The sequence below is a fragment of the Pollicipes pollicipes genome, unplaced genomic scaffold, assembly GCF_011947565.3.
Source record: "Pollicipes pollicipes isolate AB1234 unplaced genomic scaffold, Ppol_2.1 Scaffold_4740;HRSCAF=5597_pilon_pilon_pilon, whole genome shotgun sequence".
Classification (NCBI taxonomy): domain Eukaryota; kingdom Metazoa; phylum Arthropoda; class Thecostraca; order Pollicipedomorpha; family Pollicipedidae; genus Pollicipes; species Pollicipes pollicipes.
The window spans coordinates 24,455,382-24,477,953 of NW_023596545.1; the positions used below are offsets into that span (position 1 = coordinate 24,455,382).

At 57.4% G+C, this 22,572-nt stretch overlaps 2 protein-coding genes across 2 annotated transcripts; one reads left to right on the forward strand and one right to left on the reverse strand.

The window, feature by feature from the left end:
• Positions 1-569: 569 nt before the first annotated feature.
• LOC119098079 (Bardet-Biedl syndrome 4 protein) lies at positions 570-11,602 on the forward strand. The gene is made up of 11 exons (XM_037221007.1): positions 570-607; positions 2,429-2,583; positions 3,551-3,693; positions 4,116-4,228; positions 5,135-5,232; positions 5,560-5,722; positions 6,313-6,466; positions 6,706-6,828; positions 7,574-7,745; positions 9,092-9,256; positions 11,556-11,602. The coding sequence occupies exons 2-11, from the start codon at positions 2,469-2,471 to the stop codon at positions 11,600-11,602; spliced, it is 1,293 nt and encodes a 430-aa protein (XP_037076902.1). The 5' UTR covers positions 570-607; positions 2,429-2,468.
• A 2,444-nt stretch (positions 11,603-14,046) lies between these two features.
• On the reverse strand, positions 14,047-15,585 carry LOC119098080 (putative cytochrome P450 6a13). Its single transcript, XM_037221008.1, has 3 exons — positions 15,517-15,585; positions 14,293-15,123; positions 14,047-14,199 (listed from the first exon to the last, which is right to left on the reverse strand). The coding sequence occupies exons 1-3, from the start codon at positions 15,583-15,585 to the stop codon at positions 14,047-14,049; spliced, it is 1,053 nt and encodes a 350-aa protein (XP_037076903.1).
• Positions 15,586-22,572: the final 6,987 nt, after the last annotated feature.

Consider the following 22,572-nt stretch of genomic DNA (forward strand, 5'->3'; position numbering starts at 1 on the left):
GCAGAGCACCCGTAAAAGGAACCTCTGATATAACACACAACATAGATGCCGAACCGGTGCAAGGCGGCCAGTGTATCTATTGCGCCACAAACCACTTGTAGGTTGTATATTTTTATTACTTTTCAGAGAATTCCTTCTCACCTTTTACATGGTGTACAGCAACATAGCTGTTATTTAGCTCGCTTATGATCACATTATGGAAGTAAAGATATAATTAAGTGAATATGAAATTATTCTTGCGTGTCTATGGGATAAATGTTTCGAAAGCTCGACCACATGGAGAAAGGAAACCAACCAGGCAACCAACCATATACCTTTCGGAGTTACATATGGCTGCATTTAGCATGCTGATGACAGCACAGATTCCCCAAAAACTACACGTCGAACGGTATCTGCCAACTATAGCAGACCAATTTAATCAATATCGTCAGATAATTTATAATTTTTACAACTAAAAACTCATTATACTGGACTGTTTTGGCTTAAACATCATGATCTAAATGTGTATGAACCTGTATATCGCCATGATAATTCGTTATTGATTGGTGCTTTATCAAAGCATTCCAGTTGTGCTTTCTGCTTAGGCGTGTTAGCGTCGCTGTTTCAGGTATGGGGTGCCGGGGCGGTAATGGTGGTCGGACGCGTATGAAAATGGGGTGTTGATTTGTTGCGATGCATGTTATGATTTCAAAAGTTTTATTCCTGCTTTCCCGGCCGCATCCGCGGCCTTGGCAATCATAGGTGGGCAAATGTGAGCCGGGCTCATTGTTCCCTAAGACCTATGTTCTCACCTTTTTCACTCTTCTCCTCGGAATTTTGATTGCCTGCCTCGATAGCAGATACATTAAGTAAGACACATGTGTGACATTATCAAAATAGATGCATTGTGTTTCTCATTTTTGGTCATTATGGCGACCCCTTCACTCCCACAGCCCCAACCAACTTTACTGATTACGTACTGGGTACGCTGGGCGAACGCGCAACCCCCCCCCCCCCCCTCATTACGCTATGCTAAATATAATGTCCCTGGGGGTTAACGTCCATTGCAACCAATTTTGAGCTAGAGTTACAAAAGAAAGGCCGGCGTGTTGCTTGTTATGAGGGGAAACCGACAGCATCTGGCTTAAAGGCTCTAATGCATTGAAAAAGACATTAGCGTAGTTTGCAGCCTTACATGCGCATAAGTCAAGCTCCCCACCCCTCTCCCTTTTTCGCTTCTGTTACGCTCCGTCGAGACTTCCAGGTCCTCACCCCTCCCATGCATAACAATATATGGGCGCCCCCACATCTACCAGAGATAATTTGACATGCCTCAGTGAGCTGGATTCCCATATACCTTTTGATATTGACAGAATAAGAATACCAGGATGTAAAGACGTTCATGATTTTGTGTTCGATTGAAAATTGCACTGCAGATGATTTTCGTGATTAACGTTGAGCTCAGCACGTACAATGGACATATTTGGCGGGAGGGCTTCATCTTGCAGTATAATGCCAGCACGGCTAGCATTAGGCCTGACTCTTGGTTTGTTGCCATATGACCGTAATGGACAAGGCACGAACGGGTGTCTGGGAGTGGTATTTACGTCCCAGCCACGTACCGGCCAGATTATTCGGTGCTTTACCAACTCGGCTACGGGAATCGGTCTCCATTGGCCGTGAATTGACTAAATAAGAAGTTACTGGCTTTGGTTATGTCCCGTAGGCGTGAACAAAGCCTTATCAATGTATCGTGTGAATGTGGTGGGAAGACGATATCACTCAAAGCATACTGGCTCGTAATATTTTCACTGATCTGTTGCGCCACGATCCAGTCTACGATGCATGTACCTGTCAGATGTGGGGAATTAGCCCACTTTTTTCTTCCGGTTAAGTTAATCCGCTGACAGAAGGTGAACTTAGATTGAGCTAACCGATTACTTCGCGAAGTTAGTTAGCGGAAGCTTAAGTTAATCCGTTGATTTATTATCGTAAAATTGCTTTCCATCACCTGATGTATGTATTTTAGAATAGGCCCCTCCAACAGGTGGAAATGGTTGAGCTACATCGCTGCCACTCATCGACGTATTCCAATTCCTGTACTAAGCTAACTGTGTGTGCATTTCGCAAGTTTCAGGTTCGAAATCCGAAAAGGCTTCAGTAAAATCGAATATATTCGAATATTTCTACCGGAGCCTCGAGACTTTAGTGTCGTAAAATTGCTTCTATACCAATTGCATCGTTTTCCGGGTAACTGCACAACGCTTTTGCTAATGGTATATGCCACATTTTTAGCTCGCCCACAATAATATTAGCTATTGGCGCCAGCCTTAGTGGGTGCTGGAGTTTTGTTTTTTGTGAGGCTTGTGCCGCGTCATAAGCTTCCATGTGCAATATGTAAGTGTTTCGACTTTGCCGGTGCTTTTATGCATACGGCACCCTCCTGCAGTGCTCGGTCTATCGGCCATCGTTGCGCTCTTCAAGTGCTAATGTCGATGTATCCATCTGAACCGAGCGTTTCTTCAACCAACGGGAAAATGGAAGACTCTGGGTTGCTAGAGAGTCCATCGTCTGCTCTCCTGGGAAAAGGACGTCCTCAGAAAGGTGTGTCAGCGTCCAAACGCGTGTGCGGTATCACACATTGCTGTATCATGCACATCACACACCTTGCGTCTCGCAAAATGCATCATCACACGATCCACGTTAAATGCTCAGGTGTGCACGTATCATCACCACCGTTTGGACCCATCCATATGTTGCTCAAGCGCACGGGGCTAACCGCCAGTATATGGCCGAGCGGCTGTAGCTCACGGAAGCTTCGGGTGTCGCGGTTATTTTCAAACACCGCGATGAGCTGAAAACGTCAGCCGTCTCTCAGAGTTCGCCCCGTGCCGACAGCTGTCACCGCCGTCACGGACGTACCAGACAAAGAGGGCTTTTGCATCCGGTTGGCCACGCCGGCCCAGTCACGGCGAGGATCTGAGCACACGCTCGAAGCGGATAAATGTTTGCAGAGCCCGAAGGAAAATTGTATGGAATGTTGGCAGTCAACAACGCGATTCAAACAACCACATTGTTTGCCCAATCGATCTCAGTTCGTTTCGTCCTTGGAGTGTGACACTAACATTAGTCAACACTGGTTTATGAACAGTGGTCTTTTCGTCGATTCTGTTGAATGGTAGTGGTTCTGAACGTTCCACAGAGGATTTGCAGCGATCCTGCAAATGCGTGACGTGTTCTGAACGCGGCCTCTGTAAAAAAAGAGACGACCTGGTGAGCCGGGGCGAACGCAAGGAGGGAGAGCAGAAGTGTTAAAGCGAAGTGCCTCTTGCGGTATTTCGATGTTAGATGCTCGGCGTTACTGATTGGTGGCAATTGAATCATACCTGTCAGGTCGCTGCTGGCGACCTGCCAGGTCACCTGACCCGAGTCTCGTCCGGCCTGACCCGAGCCGTGTCCGGCCTGACTCGAGCCCCTTCCGACCTGACCCGAACCGTGTCTGACCTGACCCGACCTCACCCGGTCTGACCCGAGCCGTGTCCGGCCTGACCCGACCTCGCCCGGCCAACAGCGCCTGAGCTCAGCCTGGTCGAGCGTCGCAACTGGATGATCCACATCCACTACGTGCGCAAGGAGTTCGACACGTGCCGCGCGCTCGTCAAGGAGCAGCTGCAGGAGACGGGCGACATGTGCGAGTACGCCAGCTATGTGCAGGTGAGAGGGCGGCCTGACCGACCGTCGGCGTCGCATGGACCCGGGCAGGATGCGGCGAACTCACCGCTTCAGTCCAGTCAAGTCAGACGTAGCGACGCTGAAAGATTGCGTGCTGCCATGGGTGAGGACCATGGGTATTGTGCAGCACTATCGGTGCTGTTCTCAGTGAATGATTGCGAGCTGCTTCAGCGCATCCCTGCACTAGTGCTGCGCCACCAAACGCCAGCTGTTCCTGGAGGCGCTGCTTTCATATGTTAAGCGTTGCGTGCCTGTCATTTGGCCGGCGGTATAGCTTGATTGGCAGGTGGCGCTGCGGTCCGTGGGGTCGATGGGACTGACCTGGCGTGACGCTGTCGGGACGGGCCGGGGTCGCGGCCTGACACGGTCCGCCCCGGGTGACCCGCCGGCACCGGCTGCCGCAGGGCCTGATCCTGCGCTCCGAGGGCAAGATCCAGCAGTCGTTCGAGATGTTTCAGCAGTGTCGGGAGCTCAACCCGCAGAATGTGGACAACCTACGCCAGATGGCGCGCTCCCTGTGAGTACCCCGGCAGATGGGCTGGGCAGAACGCCGGCGGCCTCGTGGTCCCGGAGACGACCGTGAGCGTGTTTGGTACGTAATGGTAAGGGCGCTTTGCGAAGGAAATGCTGCCTGTAGGTGTGGATCCAGTCGCGAAGAGCGTCCTGTTGATGCGGCGACAGCCGAAGATCGTTTGCTTGTGCCTTGACAGCAGCCTGAACTGGTAACGTAGAATTGATCATAGCTGCGTTATCTGTGCTGCAAGCACCAGTCTGCCTGCCGTGGTAAAAACTTCCCACCCGAAGCCCCGGGTTGACGCCAGGAACGGTCCTGTGGTCCTGTGGCTAAGTCTGGTCGCTACAGGCATGACAGCTCTCTCTGCTCTCCAGCGGCGGATAGCGAGTGTCATCTAGCAAAGAGGCGTCCGGGAGTGACGCCGAAGCCGAGATATTCTACAATTGCTCACTTACGTGCGCGTCGGCAATTGTTTTTTATTTGAATTGTAAGGCATTTGCATGCATCGCGTTGTGTTGGACCAGACGGGGATCCACTGGACACAGGATCCTTTGTGTCAATCACAACTGGTGGACTGGTGGAAATGATTTGACTAGCTTTGCGTGAGGATCACCGGCGTTGGCCGAGTTGACCGAGCGTTGTTGTTGACCGAGCGTCTGGTATAAGCGGAGGGTCGTGTGCCGTCCTGCCTCGGCCCAGCACGCTCTCCTGTCGGCGACCTCATATGGCGCCCGCCGGCGGCGGCGCGTGCGTGACCGGAGCATTGTGTCGGAGGGGTCGAGGGCCGCCATCCGGCCGTCTGACGACAAAAGCGACCGGCGAGGTCGCTGACATCGTCTCGCTGCGATCAGCAGCATCAGGGGCGATGACACTGGAGAGAGGGGCAGTCATGGGCGGCTCTGTGGGCAGGTTCCTCCTGGGCAAGTTCGACATGGCGCTGGCCGCCTACAGCCAGGCGGAGAAGGAGTCTAGCAAGACGCCCGACTGGGAAATCTTCTACAACAAAGGTGCGCCTGTATCCGTACGCTCTCAGCCGCTCGGGTCTGCCGCGGCTGTTTGTGTGGCATCTGGTGGCGGCAGGATAAAGCATGATCTCATCATTAGGGCGCGTCACGTTCTTGGTCAGCGGTGCCGGCAGGCCGCGGAGCAGTGTGCGTTAACACAGACGTGTTGAAGCATCGCATTGTCGCGTCCGTCCACCCAGCTCTGGAGAAGTGCCCCGAGCTGTGTGGGCCGGGTGTAGCGAGAGCGGCAGTGGCGCCCCCCCCCCCCCCCCCGCCGGCCTCGCCGCCGACGCCGCCGGACGCCCGTCTGACCGCAGCTGCCTTTGCCAGGCGTCTGTTACAAGCACCTAAAGAAGTACGGCCCAGCGCGCGAGGCGCTGCAGCGCTCACTCCAGCTGCACGAGCACGAGCGCACCTACGAGCAACTCGGCCAGGTGGCGCTGCTGCAGGAGAACGTGCATGAGGCCATCAGCACCTACCAGCAGGCGATCGAGTGAGCCGGCGCCGCTCTCCCGCGCGGTGCCCTCTGACGAGGCCGGCCGCGGGCTCGGGCCCGACGCACCCCGACGCAGACGTCACTGAGGCCTGAGCAGAGACTGTTCATTAATGTCGCTGCCTCTGGTGGTCACTGGATCCGTGGTACTAGGATTAAATTAGGCCCAACGCCGTATGGTGCATGCTGCACGGTGTTTGGTGGCGTCCATCATTGCACTGCAACCCGATGTAAACTGCAGATGGGCTACGAGTTGTTTAGATCACGCCGTGCAGGGCAGGAACCTTTTTCACTGGCGCTAGGAAGATGCGAGGTCGGCACCCTGTCGCTCCTCGCACTCGTCTCTTTCCTTTCTTTATCTGCAGGTGCTCTTGTGGTCGTCAACAGGGCAGAGCCACGCGCCAACGAACCGATGGGCAGTTTGGGATCTGAGGGGGTCCAGTGGCGTTCATTTTGACCCCTTCATGCTGACCGGTGCCCTTGGAGGGCAGGTCGGAGCCCGCCGTGCCTGCCGTCTGTCTCGGCCGACTGACTGCGGCCGTCGGGGGGCCGGCCGGCCGGCTCAGCTGACCGCCGGATCCACTCGACAGGCAGTTCCCAGAGTCGCCGGACCTGCTCACCACGCTGGGCCTGCTCTTCATGCAGGCCGGCCAGCACCAGAAGGCGTTCGAGCAGCTGGGCACGGCGCTGGCCTACCAGCAAACCAACACCGGCGCCATCCTCGCCGCCGGCAGCATGATGCAGGTGACGGGTGGCGGCCGCCGACGCCCTTCCACGGCTCGCGCGGCTCCCCGCCGGCCCTGCCGGCCGGCCCCTGCCCTGCAGCCACCCGACGACGCGGCGTCACCCGTCACACAGCCGGCGCGAATGGCGTACCCTTGACTGATGACCTGATCACCGCCGTCCGACCGGCCGGTGATGATCACCGCCGGTGACGCGGCCGCCGCCGCTGACGGTGACGCCGGCGGTCTCGCTCGCCACAGGGTCATGGCGAGTATGACGTGGCGCTGAGCAAGTACCGGGTGGCGGCGCAGATCGCTCCCGAGTCGCCGCCGCTCTGGAACAACATCGGCATGTGCTTCTTCGGCAAGAAGAAATACGTGGCGGTGAGAGGTGCCGCCGGCGGGCGCCGGACGCGCGCCGCGCGGCGGACCGGTCGGCGCGCTGGCGGCTGCGGCTGTAGCAGTCAGCCGCGCAGGCTCCTGCGAAGTGGCCGCCGGAGTTGCGATCATCAATTTCTGGACATCGATCGATGTGGACGGGTTTGCTGACGAGGTGTGCGCCAAATGTGGTTCCAGTGAAGGAAAACTTGAAGCCCCGCCGACCATTTGGAATTCCACGTTTGCCAGAACTAAAATGTCTGCTCGAAATGTTTCGATCTAAGGTCGATTTTCCTTAATTTTACTACCCTTATTCCGAATTTGATATTAAAATACAGACCCGCAAAGTTATGGACCGCACGATCCATTGATCACTGATTGTTGCCCGTTTTTGAGCTTTTGCTTCATTGAAAAGCTGCATTGCTACATTGGAAATGATTTGTGGGAAATACTTCACAAGTTCTATCGAAATCAAACCCTCGTCGGCGGCGCAATAGTATCAAAATCGGCCACACTAATACACTTCGATAGGTGTCCGGAAATCGAAGACCACAAATACAAATGTCGAGGAATCACCGCAATGCGCTCACTTGCTGCAAGGCTGTGCAACGAACGGTCATGCACATGCGAACAGTGTTGCACAGTAATCAATGCTGCGTAGTGTACAGTGTGTTCTCTCCGATCTGATCGCCTGCGGCACACTCTCCAGCAGTGAGTAGACTCTGACGCCGAACCCGCCGTATCACGCCAGGCGATCAGCTGTCTGAAGCGGGCCAACTACCTGTCGCCGTTCGACTGGAAGATCCTGTACAACCTGGGCCTAGTGCACCTGACCATGCAGCAGTACGCCTCGGCCTTCCACTTCGTCTCGGCGGCCGTTAACCTGCGCCCGGACCGGGGCCAGATCTACCTGCTGCTGGCCGGTAGGGCCCGCTGCGGCCGACTCTGACATTACCCGGCGGTCGAGGGCTCTGGATCGGTGCTGCCGTCCTCCGCTTCCACTGTCTTGACTTCGACATCACCCAATGTCTGTTCGGTCTTTGGTATTTGGGCTTCACTTATGCTGATTTTGCGCCAGTCGTTAGTTTGACATGTTTGGAGAGTTGCTTAACACCCATGAGTGGTCCCGAAAAGATCGGCATTTTTGAAACGTACGGAATGGAATTTAATGCAAACTGTTTAACGACCAGCCTCCACCAGGGCGTGGGCGAGGCATAATGTATGCATGACACTCTGATGGTCGGTCAAACCTCTTTGATTGTACGCGGGTGGGCATCGGTTGAACGGCTGGGTGGGCGGTGACGCATTCGGGACTGACGGATGGAAACCCTATACCTGACCCGTACCCGACCAGCTGGACCAGCTGTTGTGTGAGGTCACGGGGTGGGGACCCCGTTCGAAAATGTCTGCTCGGTGAAATGCGAAAGATCGTCGCTCCGCGTCGTATTCTTGGCGCTGGGTGCGTCGGGTCGTTTTATGGTGTAGAAAGCTCGGTGATGTATACTAGTACTTTTTGCTTCCAGAAAATTAATCACGGTTTAGGGTCACTTCAGGTCAAGTCTTGGAGTGAAGTACACTGCCCGTGAGATGGTACATAATGAACCAAAATGGTTGATGTAGGTCACTGGTGACAAAAAGTCCACTGCCATTTCCAGATTAAAGTTCACGACTAAGTGTACGAAATAACCCACAGTTATTTGGACAGGCATTTCACGTGCGCCAATACCAGCGTTAGAGGGGAAGATCTGCGGCCCTTTGAAATATTTAAATGGCATCTGAAACTGAAGGGTTAACCTCACCAACCGTGCATCGCTGGCATATGAAATGTTACGTAGATACGACAAAAATATGACTTGACCTCGTTTGACTCGACTGGAAGGCGATAGCTTTAGAAATATGCTTGACGTTCTAGAAGAGCTGCGATGCCCAGCCTTTTCTTGGTTTTGATGCAGCGCGTGGAGTGAAAATCTATGAGAAATGTTTGTTCTACCACCGCCGATGCTCGTAAAACCAGAGATCTCGTAAGGGCTAAGATTTGTTTTTACGTTAATGTGTTATATCCCTGCTTAAATAAATCGGGTGATCTGGTGCCTAATCGTGGACCGCAGCCTCACGCTGTACCGTGCCAGATGTTTCAGGTGTGTCTGCGGTGGACCGTGGATGTCGTTCTCGAGCCGGGCCGGAGCTGGCGGCGGCCTTCTGCGTCCGTCCGCACCGGGCCGCGCTCCGGCCGGCGGTGCTGACCCTCCCTCCCGCCGGCCGCCGCCAGTGTCGCTGTCGCACCTGGACGACCCGGAGAACGCGGCGCAGGCGTACGCGGCGGCGCTGTCGGCCGAGCCCACCGACCCGGCCGTGCCGCTCAACTTCGCCGTGTTCCTGCATCGGAGTGGCCAGCCGGCGCCCAGCCAGCAGCAGTTGGCCGAGTTCGAGCGGCGCGCGGCGGCCGGCCGCGCCGCCGGCCGCCCGCCGGACGGTGAGGTGAGCGACTCAGGAGGGTGCGGTGAGGCCGGCACGGGCTAGGTGGTTGGGGAGCTGTGAGTCAGGTGTGGTATGATCACCGGGCAGAGCTTGTGATGCGGGGTTGCCACGCGATGGGAGTTATCTTCGTCTGTGCTGCACATTGGACAGACGCGCTGGATTGGGGTGAGGGAGAGCTGAAATGGCGTGGGATTTGTGGGTCGAACTGAGATGGTAGCTCGTGGTCGCACGACTTCTCTTGTCGCCGAGGCCCAGTGCTGCGCGCTGCTGGTGGGGACGGGGCGGACGTTTGTGCCGAGCGGGCGCGCCGGCTCCGAGCAGCCGCTGGCCGCGACGGCCGCCTGCTGCGGGTGGTGCCGTGACGGCCGGCGCCGCGGCGTCTTGTGCCGGCAGCTGGTGGAGACGGCCGCCCGGCTGAGTGGCCTGCTCGGCGGCGCCTCCACCTCCGGCCTGCCTCCGATCGCGGCCGCTCGCGGCGCCGCCGGCCGGTCGCGGCCAGACCTCGCCGACGACGAGGTGTGAGGCCGGCTGGCTCGACACGCGGCGCGGTCGGTCCTGCGGCGACGCCATCGGCCGCATCTCGTCTGTCTGAGGAGCGGCCGGCGCCCGTCACCGGCGGAGATCAACCGGCGGGGGTGGCGGCCGGCGCCACTCCGACTGCCGAGGCCGTCGGCCCGGTCCTGTCTGTCGGAGGAGCGGCCGGCGCCCGTCACCGGCGGGGATCAGCCGGCGGGAGCGGCGGTCGGCGTCGCTCTGACTATCGAGGCCGTCGGCCCGGTCCTGTCTGTCGAAGGAGCGGCCGGCGCCCGACTCCGGCGGCGACCAGCCGGCGAGACCGGCGACCGGCGCCGCTCTGACTGTCGAGGCGGCCGGCCCGGTCCTGTCTGTCGGAGGAGCGGCCGGTGCCCTACTCCGGCGGCGATCAGCCGGCAGGAGCGGCGGCCGGCGCCGCTCTGACTGTCGAGGCCGCTCACCATCGGACACGGCCGGCAGCTGGGCCGGCTCCCCCGCCCGACCCTGCTCGGCCCACTCGTCCTGTGCTCGTGGCCAGTGGCCTGCAGCCGGGATATCTGCTCGCTCGGGGATGTATGCGTCGCTATGTGCGTTGGGTATTATGTCGTATCTATTTTTAGGATAGTAATGCCGCGTTTGGCTGAGGGGCAATATCTGTCACGCACTAGGGATGCGATGCACTGCACCAAGTTTTCAAGAAAGCCAACTGATCGCGTTTTAGGATACAGGATGTCTTCAGAGCTGCTTTTAAAAAATATCATTTGAACCGTGCTCACCCAACATCACTCCGTACTGCTGTGTCCGATATCTCACGCGTTTTTGCAAGATAAAACGCCTTCTACCACTGCACAGTAGAGGTGAGCCGTTGAGAAGATTTGGGCTGGCGAAAAACAGGCTCAACGAGCCCTTCGGAACCTCGTACTCAGCACGCACAGCCCGCCCACCGTCGCCGGTTTCCGCATCAGTATGTTTGTTGTCAGCACACCCAAATATTTGGATGAGTACGCGTCCAGGGCGAGCTATGATTTTGGTTAAATGATTAACTGAGCGGTATTGCGTTCTCCAAATTCATTGGTGACTAATGCACTTGTAATCTCCACAGTTCTCCAAGCTACAGATGTTCATCTTTCCTGCTCGACCAGCCGCCTCCTGCGGCTAGTCGAACAGGAAACCAACCCTGGTGTTGCATGCTCAGTAATTGCTTTTTGCTTTTTTAAAAATTGCTTGTTGCACATTCAACAACGTGGTGAATGCAAAACGATGTCCCAGAAAACATATCCTTTCGCCAGGTACAATCACTTTAAGCTAACAGGAAAACCGTGTGCGTACTCATTCAGACAAAATGACACCAACCAACCATTTTAAAGAACGTCGGTTACCTTAATGCCAAAAGATGACTCACGCTTTCTTGCCAAGCTTGTTCCTTCCATAAGTTCACATTCCTCGCGAGTCGCACCGCGCCGTCACACGCTTGCTGACGGCCGTTGGCAACGGCCGGCGTGGACTCTGACAAGCTGGTGTGACGCGGACCAGCCGACGTAACGCTGATCAGCTGGTGTGACGCTGACCGGCTGGTGTGGCGCTAACCAACCGACGTAACGCTGACCAGCTGGTGTGACGCTGATCAGCTGGTGTGACACTGACTAGCTGGTGTGACGTTGACCAGCTGGTGTGACGCGGACCAGCCGACGTAACGCTGATCAGCTGGTGTGACACTGACTAGCTCGTGTGACGCTGATCAGCTGGTGTGACGCTGACCGGCTGGTGTGACGCTGACCAGCTGGTGTGACGCTAACCAGCCGACGTAACGCTGATCAGCTGGTGGGACGCTGACTAGCTCGTGTGACGCTGACCAGCTGGTGTGACGCTAACCAACCGACGTAACGCTGACCAGCTGGTGTGACGCTGACCAGCTGGTGTGACGCTGATCAGCTGGTGTGACGCTGACCAGCTGGTGTGATGCGGACCAGCCGACGTAACGCTGATCAGCTGGTGTGACACTGACTAGCTCGTGTGACGCTGATCAGCTGGTGTGACGCTGACCGGCTGGTGTGACGCTGACCAGCTGGTGTGACGCTAACCAACCGACGTAACGCTGATCAGCTGGTGTGACGCTGACCGGCTGGTGTGACGCTGACCAGCTGGTGTGACGCTAACCAACCGACGTAACGCTGACCAGCTGGTGTGACGCTGATCAGCTGATGTGACACTGACTAGCTGGTGTGACGCTGACCAGCTGGTGTGACGCTGATCAGCTGGTGTGACGCTGACCAGCGGCCGTGGGAGGCAAGCGGAACTGAACGCGCGCGGTGGGGACACCTTCGTCACGTGGCGGGGCGCGCGTGGTGTTTGTAGCGAGTTGAATGTGGTGGTGTCGACTATGGGAGGCACCCAGCCCTGCAGAGGTGGCAGGCTCGTCCACTGGATAACTGCAGGGACGTGTCCGACCGATCACATGGGCTATGGCGAACCCGAAATGCCTTCACGATCAGCGCATCATCTGTGTGGCGCGCAGAAGGGTGGCACATGTACTAAGCTGTAACAGGTTGGAGTGTGCTGATGTGCAGCATAAGCTCACCAGCGCCTGGAACCCGCGCTGCGCCAGGCGTCCGACGGTCCGGTAGCTGTGACGGTGGCTGACCGTCGTCATCGGCAAGGCTGTGACGTCACGATCGCTATGACGCCACTCGCCTGTGACTGGCTGTTGACCACCATTCCGGCGCCGGCGCACACAGGGCACCGTGTCGCCAGGCAGGGGGAGGCTATGCCGAATCCTGACCTGGCGTGGGGACGGTCGTCGTGCGGTGATGCCGCTGTCGGACGGCCTGGCGCTCGCGTCCGCGGCCGTTCAGGGGGCAGGCCAGTGCTGGGCGGCGGACGATGCCTCGCCGTCGGCTCAGTGGCACATCGCCAGCCCCGTCTTGCGTAAAGCGTCGCATGCTGCTGCAATATATGTTGACTGCGTTGTGGTTGTATCGGTGTGAAGAGACGCCGAGGCTCTGCTGGATCAGGATCAAGCGTCCGACAAGACTCGTGCAGCCAGGATCAGGTATTAAATGGTAGTCATCCCTACCCCGCGCTGGCCGTGCAGCCATTTTCGGTACGACCTGAACGCTACGAGCGCCAGCTATGGCGTTGGCACTGCCAGCTGTTCTTCAGGGCCGCCAAATGCTCCCCTCGAGCCGTCACGCTTCCGAAACCAATGCAGGTGGTACTGCCTACCCTCTGCTGTACGGTGCGTCGCGCTGGGCCCGTCGCTTTCGTGCTGCTGTTTGTTATGTCTCTGTCGTTCATTGTCTTTTCAGTATTGAAGTGCACCCCGGTAGACAAGTGCTTGGCCCTTCGGAGCGCCGGCTACTTTGAGCGAGGTGCACGAGGGTTCCAATCTGTAACTGACGAGTTTCGAAAATTGCTCCGCTTATTGATATACCGGAGCTGTAAACTTGCTGTAACTGTTGCGTTAACTGCTCGGTAGCAAATTCGTTGCTGCTTGGTGTCCGCGAAAGTTATTGCCGTTTAACGACTCGGACAAGGTGCACGTAATTGATGCGCGTGAAGACATACGTGCTGTAAAAGCGCTATTAAGTCAAGACAGTGTTATTTGTATGTCCTGGGACAAAAGTTTGTAATTATCAGTGAAGTTAACGTCGTGCTTAAAGGCGTTTATATTCATAGCGAGCAGCTCCCGGGAATATGCATGTTTTATACCACAATCATTTATGTCGGCTAATTACCAGATCCATGAAAAAGTTGATGGCAGCGGTGAGCCACGGTTGGCGCGGTGTCAGCATGACCTCCGCCTCACGGGGCGCGCGTGTAGGGCTCCCGCTTCCGGGAACTACAGAGCACGGCTGGGACAGTACTGACATTCTCATTCTCTCTAACATTAGGACGACTAGCATTCCCTTGCGGTGGATAGCTAACATGCAACCTCCAGAGGCCGGCTGACAACTGGCCGCAGTAACCAGGGACAGTCCTACGGGCGCCGGCTGCGAGGCCCATTAGTGGTGCTTCATGGGAGCTGGACGCTGCTGCCGCTGCGCCCAGACGCTCATTTCGGTTCGGCGGTCAGGCATATCGCTACACGGAACTTCCGCTAGGCGGTGCTGCCGTGCCCTGGTGGACACTGATTTAGGAGCCGCAGCGGTGCTGCTGCGCCTTGGTGGACACTGATCTGGGATTCCCGGCGGTACTGCTGTGCTCTGTTGGATCTAGTCACCGTGGCGGTACTTGTCAGTCGGTACCTCGAGCCCGCAGGCCCAGCCACGTGCCGCCGCTCTCCCGCAGCGCACCGGCACCGGGGAGAAACCGCGGCTGCACCGACCCCGACCGCGCCACCAGCACGAACTCGCTGCGCACCAGCACCTCCACCAGCGCCAGCTTCAGCTCCAGCAGCGCCAGCCGACGAGCCGGGCAGGCGCGCGGCCCCAGGCCGAACGGCAGCCAGGCGGCCGACGGCCGGCTGCGCTCGGCGCCCGCCGCGAACCTCTCCGGCTCGAACTGGTCCGGCTCTGGGTACAGGTCGCCGTCGCGGTGGATGCTGAACACGGGGACGTAGACGGCGGCGTGCAGCGGCAGCGCCAGGCCGCCGCTCGGCAGCTGGTACGGTGCCGTGACGCAACGCGCCAGCTGCGGCGTGGCGGCCGGGAACAGGCGCAGCACCTCGCGCACCACCTGGTCCAAATACGGCATCGACTCCACTAGCTCCAGGACGTCGGAGGAGGAGGAGGAGGTGAGCCGTGCGTCCAGCTCGCGGCAGAGGCGCTCTTGAACGTGCGGGTGATGGGCCAGGCAGCGTGCGCTCCAGGCTAGCGCCGCCGCTGTGTTGCCGTAGCCGCCGAGGAAGAGCATGACGCACTGGGCGACCACCTCGTCCTCGGGCAGCGGGAGACCCTCGGGGCCACGCGCCTCCAGCAGCAGCTGCAGTGCGTCGTCGCGCTGATGCTCCGGCGCCGCCCGCCGGCGCGCCATCTCTTGGCGCGAGACGCGCGCGAAGAACGCGAACGGGTCGCGCTGGTCGGGCGCGGCGGCGGGCCGCCCGCAGGTTAAGCCGAGGCGTGCCGCCGCGGCTCGTAGCAACACGCCCCAGGGCGAGGGGCGCGCCACCAACGCACGCGCTCGCAGAGCCATCTCGCCGTGCGGGTTCTCGACGGCGCGCGCGTCAATTCCCAGCGCGACGGCGGCCACCGTGTCTAGAGCGTATCGCTGGAATAGCGCCTCCACCTCGAGGCCAGCAGGGCCGGCGGCGGCCGCCTCGCGGTGCAGCTGCGCTGCTAGCCGACGCGCCATCTGTTGGCAGAGGGGCGCCGCCTGCCGCAGCCGCGCCGCCGTGAACGCCGGCGCCAGCACGGCGCGCAGGTGGCGCCACTCGTCGCCGGCGCGCTCCATCATCATGCGCGCAGTGGGGCCGCGCCGCCGCGCCGGCGGCTGGCGGTCGGTGAAGTGTCTGAAGTCGGTGGCCATGACGCGCTGCACGAGCTGGGGCTCGACGACGGTGACGGCTGGGCCGCCGGCGGCGTCCAGGTGCGCCAGCACGCCGCCGGCCGCCTTCACCTGGCCGTACTCGCGCAGCAGCGCCGCCGGGTAGCTGCCGAACAGCGCGGCCGGGCCCCGCGCGCCCAGTGGAAACCGGTCCGGCCGGTGCCGCACGCCCAGCCGGCTCCAGTGGTTCGGCCGGCGGCGCATTAGCAGCAGGAGCAGCACCAGCAGCGGCAGAACGGTGCTGATCAGCACGGTCCAGCCGGCCGACCAGCATGGCACGGCGAGCAGCATCTCCGACGCTGCTGTCGCGCCGCTCAAACACTGTTGGATGTACTTCACTTGCGCTGGTCGGACGCGGCTGCCGTGGCTTCAGTCAAGCAACACCTGCTTTCGACCCGCCCGCCCCGTAGCAGCCGTCACTCTGTCCATACTGGTCACTCTCCTATGGGCAAGGTCCGCCGCCCAGTGTCGCCAGACATCCGTCGCTCAACCTGCATCCGGCGTCTTTCACTCCGCTTGTGCCCAACTTCTCCTACGTCTATACCAGACGTCCGCCACTCAGCACTCTCCAAGCGTCTGTCACTCAGCCTGCACTAGACGTCTGCCACGTGTAAAGGATGGCTTCCGTTATCCCATTTACTCCTGCACCAGACGTTTGTCAGTCTGCCTGCACCATGTGCGCGTCGCCCTCGTACGCCACGCTCCGCACTGCGACTGTATCCGGCTGCCTGCCGGCAGTGGTGTCTGGTGGCTCGTCACATGACGCGGCCACCCTGGGAGCCGCAGCAGCGCGGCGCGTGCACAGTGGTCTAGGCGGACCCTAAAACTGGTCATGATTTATAACTGTTGAAACACTACGAACAGCCCGTTTTTTGGCATTCACTTTCTAGTCAGAAAGACATCGCCTTCAAAATATAAATAATTCAGATAGTACATGCCCGAGCCATTTCCGCAAATAAATGTGGGTATCCCGACGCGGACTATGGTAGGCGCAATGCCAAAGTGCGACCGCCCGAAGGTACCTATGTGGCGCTCTTGCTATCTTACGAGCTAATCGCCCGTTCGGAGAAGTGCAAACTTACATGGTGGATGGTGTGGACATTTCTATCAGAAAACACTGATAAGGCTTTGCAGCTGGTGTGTAATGAAGTATGCTGTTTTTCCGCTTTAGAACCATGCCATTTCAAGAAACGTCAAAGGGTGATTCGGGTGAAATCCAGCTAAGGCCATCCAGGGTCACTCAATGTGAATCTTTCTTTAAAGGGCTTGGCCTGATATTAGCTCCCTTGTCACATTTCTTGATCTGCGGCCTGCGGCTCTAGTTTTATGGGGAGCAGTGGCAGAGGTAGGAGACACGTGCCCCCCCCCCCCCCCCCCCCCAGGTCCCGCCGCGTCCGTAAGGTCCCTTGGACCGACGATTAAGGCCCAATTTGAGAGCCGGAGGAGTTGGCCGTGGGTCACGGTAAGGGGCCTGGCCCGCAGGGCCGGGTCCTCAAATACCAGTCAGGGGGCCCTTTGAGTTGGTGAGGGGGGGGGGGGTGCGGCGAGGGGGCCGCTATTTCGGTCACCATTGAACAGTCAGGGGCCCGCAGTGCGTAACAGGCACTGTGCCCTGCGTCGGCAAGTGGTCGGAGTCGGCCAAAGGCCGTGCTCAAGGGGGCACAAATGTCGCTCGGGACCAAAGAACAAGGGCGCTATTGGAGGGCTGAAGGGCCCGACGGACTGGCTGTAGGTCACATTAAGGACCTTCGTCAGTAAAGCCGTGATCTTAAACACCAGTCGGATGTGACCCTATTTCGGCAGTAGACTGTCAACATCTCGCAGTCGGCTCCGTCTCATTCCGGACCCTCGGGGCCCATTTCCCAGGCAGGGACGAGGCCGGCACCGGCAGTTTGCATTGATGGGGCCGCTGTAACTATGAGTACCACTGCCTCGTTATAGACATCTGACCTATCAATAAGGTAACATCCTTGCCGGGCATGCCATTCTTGCCAAGGACTTCGATACATGAGCACATATCTAATCTGGCAGTGGCTGGCTCCAATGACCATCTTACATTCACGGGGATGGGCTTCAACACGTTCTATTCGAGAGGCTCGGTACATAACGCACGTTGGAGAGAGTACGGGGCTTGCAATCCCCCCCCGCCTCCCCCCCCCCCCCAGCACCCTATGGTCTCAGAGGCCGTCAGATGTAGTGACACGAAACCGTCGGACCTAGTGACGCGAAACCGTCAAGCCTAGCGACGCGAAACCGCCAGACCTAGTGACGTGTAGATTGCATGGTATCAACTTGTGATACGAAATTTTCCGGGACTATATCGTGCAACGTCTAGTTTCCTTGAAGTTTTGAGCCTGAGGTATGTTTCAGTGCATGAAATATGCATTTCCGCATCCAAATGGCGGGTTTTAGTGTTCGATCATTATTTTTATTGAATTCCAATTTCGAAGCGTGATTTTTCAGGATCAAAACTCCCCTTTTCGGGATTCCAGGATTCGGAAGACCTAAATCTTTTCGAGCCCCGCAAAGCGGAACCCTTACCTTTATTTTGCACATTCATATTTCACCACTTCCTGAACAGCTCTCCTTACCGTGTGGCTTTGGCGCCATTTGGTTTTACTGAACTCCTGGGGGATATTTCAAACAACACCCACATGTTTTCTGTAACTCCCATGTAGTCAGCGATGTAAAAGATTTACAGCTGATTTTTAAAAAGGCTCATCACTTATCTATTTCAATTGGTGAAATGAGATAAGAATACGCATATACGCTCTCTCGATAAGAATACGCATATCAAACCTTGGAAAACTACCTCAGGATGTTGATATAAAGCCAGGTAACTGCTGTGCCCGAACAAACTTTAATAAGTCTATATTTTTACCATTTGTACGCCAGTCTACTTTACTATGTCCCGTTTTGTTCTTTGGGAGGGTTCCCAAAGATTGGGACTTTTCAGACCTGACACCCCTTTCTGCGCCTGTGGTGGGGCCTTTGCACCGATGACACTTGCCTGTTCTTAATAATGGGCCTTTCGTATCCTAGATGGCTCTTTTTAAGAACTTTATGGGCCTCAAACCCAACCTTTCCGCCTTTCAGACTCTTTCCAGCCCTCTTCGTTTTCCTTGGAAAAACAGTAAGTGAATTACCGTCATGCATCCGTGGGCTCTTCCTTGGCTATCTGAAATGATGGGGGCCATGGAAGACCATGTACAAAATGGGGGGGGGGGGGACAGTTCACCCACGCTGCCCTAATAATGTACCACCGGGTCGCGTCTCCAATACTTTAGCACTGGGGCTGACGCGTTCCTGAGGCCCCGGCTTAACATTGGGGCATGTCCCCATCGAGATACGTAGCTCTACCCATGCGTTTTCAGCTTTCAGTGTTGCGGTGGAATCGCATCCCTATCGAGCAGCCGCCTACTAAGGATGACAATCGAGTTTTTCCCTCAAGCTTTGGTGGTCGGCGGTCGCCGTCACCGATAGTTCGAGTTTCAACCAATAGGTGGCAGTGACTTCGTCAGCGAGCTCATCCGGTCTCGGGCAGAAAGGGCTGAGGAGCGTTCAATTATGCTGCGGTTGCCGACGCTGCTACGGGGGTGCTGACAAGCCTAGAAACGTGAGATACGCATAAATCGCGCCAGCAACACACAGCTGAGCCTGCCAGCGCCGTGCCCGCCACTAGTGAGGAGGTATGCCTAAAGTAATGCTAGGTGCTGCCATCGCTAATGCGCAAGGAACATGGCAAATAAATTCGGACCATTGCTGTGCAATTACTATGTAAATTAAATGGCCATTCGGGGTTCGGCCTCAGTCAGTGTGGTGGAAGCTGTCGGCTTCCAGCGGCCGTATATTATGGGCATTAATTTTGTCCCAGCCAAGCCGAGCCCTGTTCTGATCTAGATTTATCGTCATGGAGGAATGATAGATGAGAAAAACACTCATTGAGACGACCTCTTACCGTCTGAGGCCCTCAAACTCAGACATAAATGTCGTGTATTTTACCCAGGCGGCCAATGCGGACAAATTACGCTATTGCAGCAGGAAGTGACGACCATTTATGCCGTGCACAGGCGTCAATCAGTGCGCGCGAGACCACAGCTCAGGGGCTGCGCGGGCCCGGTCACATCCAAATTACTGGTCGCCTGTTCTGAATTGGCAACGCAGCCGGTGATCCACGCCGTGCATATTAGACAAGCTGACTGTGCCTTCACGTGGGATGTCATCATCAGTGGGCGTTATGTACCTGAATGTGTATAATCTTGGCTGGAAATGGCCACCGCTTGGCCCTGCACGGACATGTCATTTACTCGGCGCCATAATTATGAAATGGTTAATGATAGCTGTCTGATACTGCCCTAAGCAAACGTTCAGGCGGTCCGTGGCCAACGGCTGAGGCTCATGCAATGCGGGTAGCTATGCGATGAAGCGCTCCACCACGTCCGAGTCACTGAGGGAGGCGACGTTCTCTCATGATTCTGAGATAACACCAGCCAGGCCCGAGGATAACGCACGCGGATAAAATGATAATCCGACTCTCTGTGACATGGCTTGACTTGGCGGATGTCATTGCCTGTGTTTGGATGATACAGAGCCCAGGCTTGCCGTGGTCTTAATGGGACTGATAATATTTCGACACTGTGCCAGAGTAATGGGAGTGGCGCTCTGGAAACCATGTATCTGAGATAGGAGGGCGGGGGGAGGGGGAGGGGAGCAAATCAGGATTGGATCGGCCATGCTGGAAGATAGGGACAACTTGACCTGAAAATCACATTAGTAACAAAGAAAAAGTGGATGCATGCATTCTGTATACAAAATAGTTACAGGGCAGTAAATCACATTCTGTGAACATTTTAAGAGACATCCCCGCCCTCAGCCAGTGGCTGCACTCATGACCACACACAAATTGAGTTAACAGGTCATTCGCGCCAACTTCAGCACCAATTTAGGCAAGGTCTGTAATCTGGTTTGAAGTCTGCCGCGTAAGCCAGGGTCCAGTCAAGGTACAGCACGGCCCGCGTCGGCTTCGGCGAACAGCTTTTAGCCGCCGTCGTGACGGGGATTGCCGCCGTTGTCCGGGTCAGATCACTGGAACCTGTCCCAGGCGTGGGCTCATCTGTGACAACTACGGCGATCAGGCTCTGCTGCTCTGCCGAGATGATCCGGATTTGATCTCCGCTGCCCTGCTGAACTGATGAGACTGTGATCCCCTCTATCCCACTGAGTTGATCAGGCTGTAATCTCCTGCTGCCCTGCTGGGTTGATCAGGCTCTAACCCCCTGCTTCCCTGCCGAGCTGATCAGGCTCTGATCTCCTCTACCCTATTGAGCTGATCAGGCTCTGATCCCCGCCGCCCTGCTGAGCTTATCAGGCTCTGATCCCCGCTGCCCTGCTGAGCTGATCAGGCTCTGATCCCCGCCGCTCTGCTGAGCTGATCCGGCTCTGATCCCCGCCGTCCTGCTGAGCTGATCAGGCTCTGATCCCTGTCGCCCTGCTGAGCTGTGCAGTATTGCATTGATCAGCGGCGGGCCTCTGATTGCGTTGCTCCGGTGCTCTGCTGGCTCAGCGGCTTGTATCGATCTCCAGCGGCTCTGCGATTGAGCTGCTATGAGGATCTGCTAGCTCCATCGCGCAGCGCCAGCGCTGCCTCGCCAAATGTAAATGGGGCCGATTCGCCTTCATTTTTCAGCCTAAGAAATTCCAATAACCTTCCCGTAATAGCTTTTCTGCAATCTCAGCCTTTCGCCGAAAGCTGTTGATTTTGAAATGAAACAGCCATTTCTCTCTCTGCGGAGTCGGCCGTTTTTCCCTGCGGGCTCCGCGCCGCCGTGCATATCTCGTAAAATCGCCGCCGGCGCTTTATGGTCCGCCCAGATCGCCGCGTCGCGCCGCTGGTGGCTGCGGACCGGCGAGTTCTCAGAGCTGGAGCTGGAGCTGGGCTTGGGGTGCCAGAGTCGGAGCCACTACTGTGGTCGCCAGCGGTCCACATTGCACCCAGGCCAGCCACTGGTGCCGGGAGAGAGAGTTGGCCGCCTCCAGAAATTCGCCTCGTCGCCCTCGCTATCTTCGCCCCTATCGTTATGGAGCTTACCTCACCCGTTCGTGAGCGGCCCACTCGCTGACCCCTCGCCGTCCCTAATTAAGTCGCCAGTAGTTGCCCATAACGGCGGCGTGACGTCAGTTTCATCGGGTGACGTCAGCGTCGGCGTCGTTGCGCGCGTCCCCGTCGCTAATGAGAGCCGGCGTAATCGGGCGTCGCTGGCGGCGGAGCTGCGCTCGGCCCACGGCGCCGCCGGAGCTGCGTTAATCTGCATAGTTTCGCGGCGGCCGAGCCGGCGGGCGCAGTGTGCTAATGAGCAGCGGCGGGGTGTGAGGGCGGCGGCGGCGGCCGATGCCGGGGTGGTGGCGGCGATGGTGTGAGCGCCGCGGCCGCGGCCGGGCGGCCGTGCCCAGACAAGCGATCGTTACCGGCGGAGCTACGCAGCGGCCACCTGGGAGCAGCGTCCGGCCGGCGGCACAAACCAGCGGCGACGGCGTAAGTGGAGCGGCGGCCCTGCCGGCCCCGGCGCGGCGCCGCCTGGCCCGGCCCGGCCCGGCCCGGCTCGGCTCTGCACGGCCATTTTCCGGCCGGGTGGCGTCGATCGCGGCGGCGGCGGCCGCCCTGCCGGCAGCGGCAGCCCGGCCCGCGTCTCCGTGTCATTTGTTTGCGCTGTCAAAGTTGGGCGCTGGCGCAAAAGTAATGGTTAAAGTTTAACAGGCCAGATAATACTGAACCTGAAGAAGATAAATGCGTCGACTTTTGATTGCATGGAAAAGAATGGCCGAACACAGCATTGGAGGACGCTCACTGTCTGCGAGACCGGGTCGCGCAATTTACGGGTGACGGGGTATTCAGCGCGGTTGTGCAGGCACTGCATCCAGCCCGCATGTGTAACCATGTTGCTGACCACCCGGCGGCCATTGGCTTAGCGTGTGCATTAATTATTAGATAAATCTTGCAACACAAAAACAAGCTGCTGTCGATATGTTTCGTCAATTTGTGCAATATAATTAATTGGAATGGTGGCAAGATAGTTTAGCATTCCGTCATTCCCATTCCCAATGATGGCCAGGTACGCGTTTGCATCGCGTTTTCGTGGTCATGATATTTCTATAGCGCATCGCAGGTGAAAACGGATGCAGCGCCAATGATGTGGTATTTGATGTTGGCTATATATTTTTATTTTTCTAAAGGTGTGTTGCCAATGCTTGTTAATGATGCTAGTATCGACCAGTGTTGTT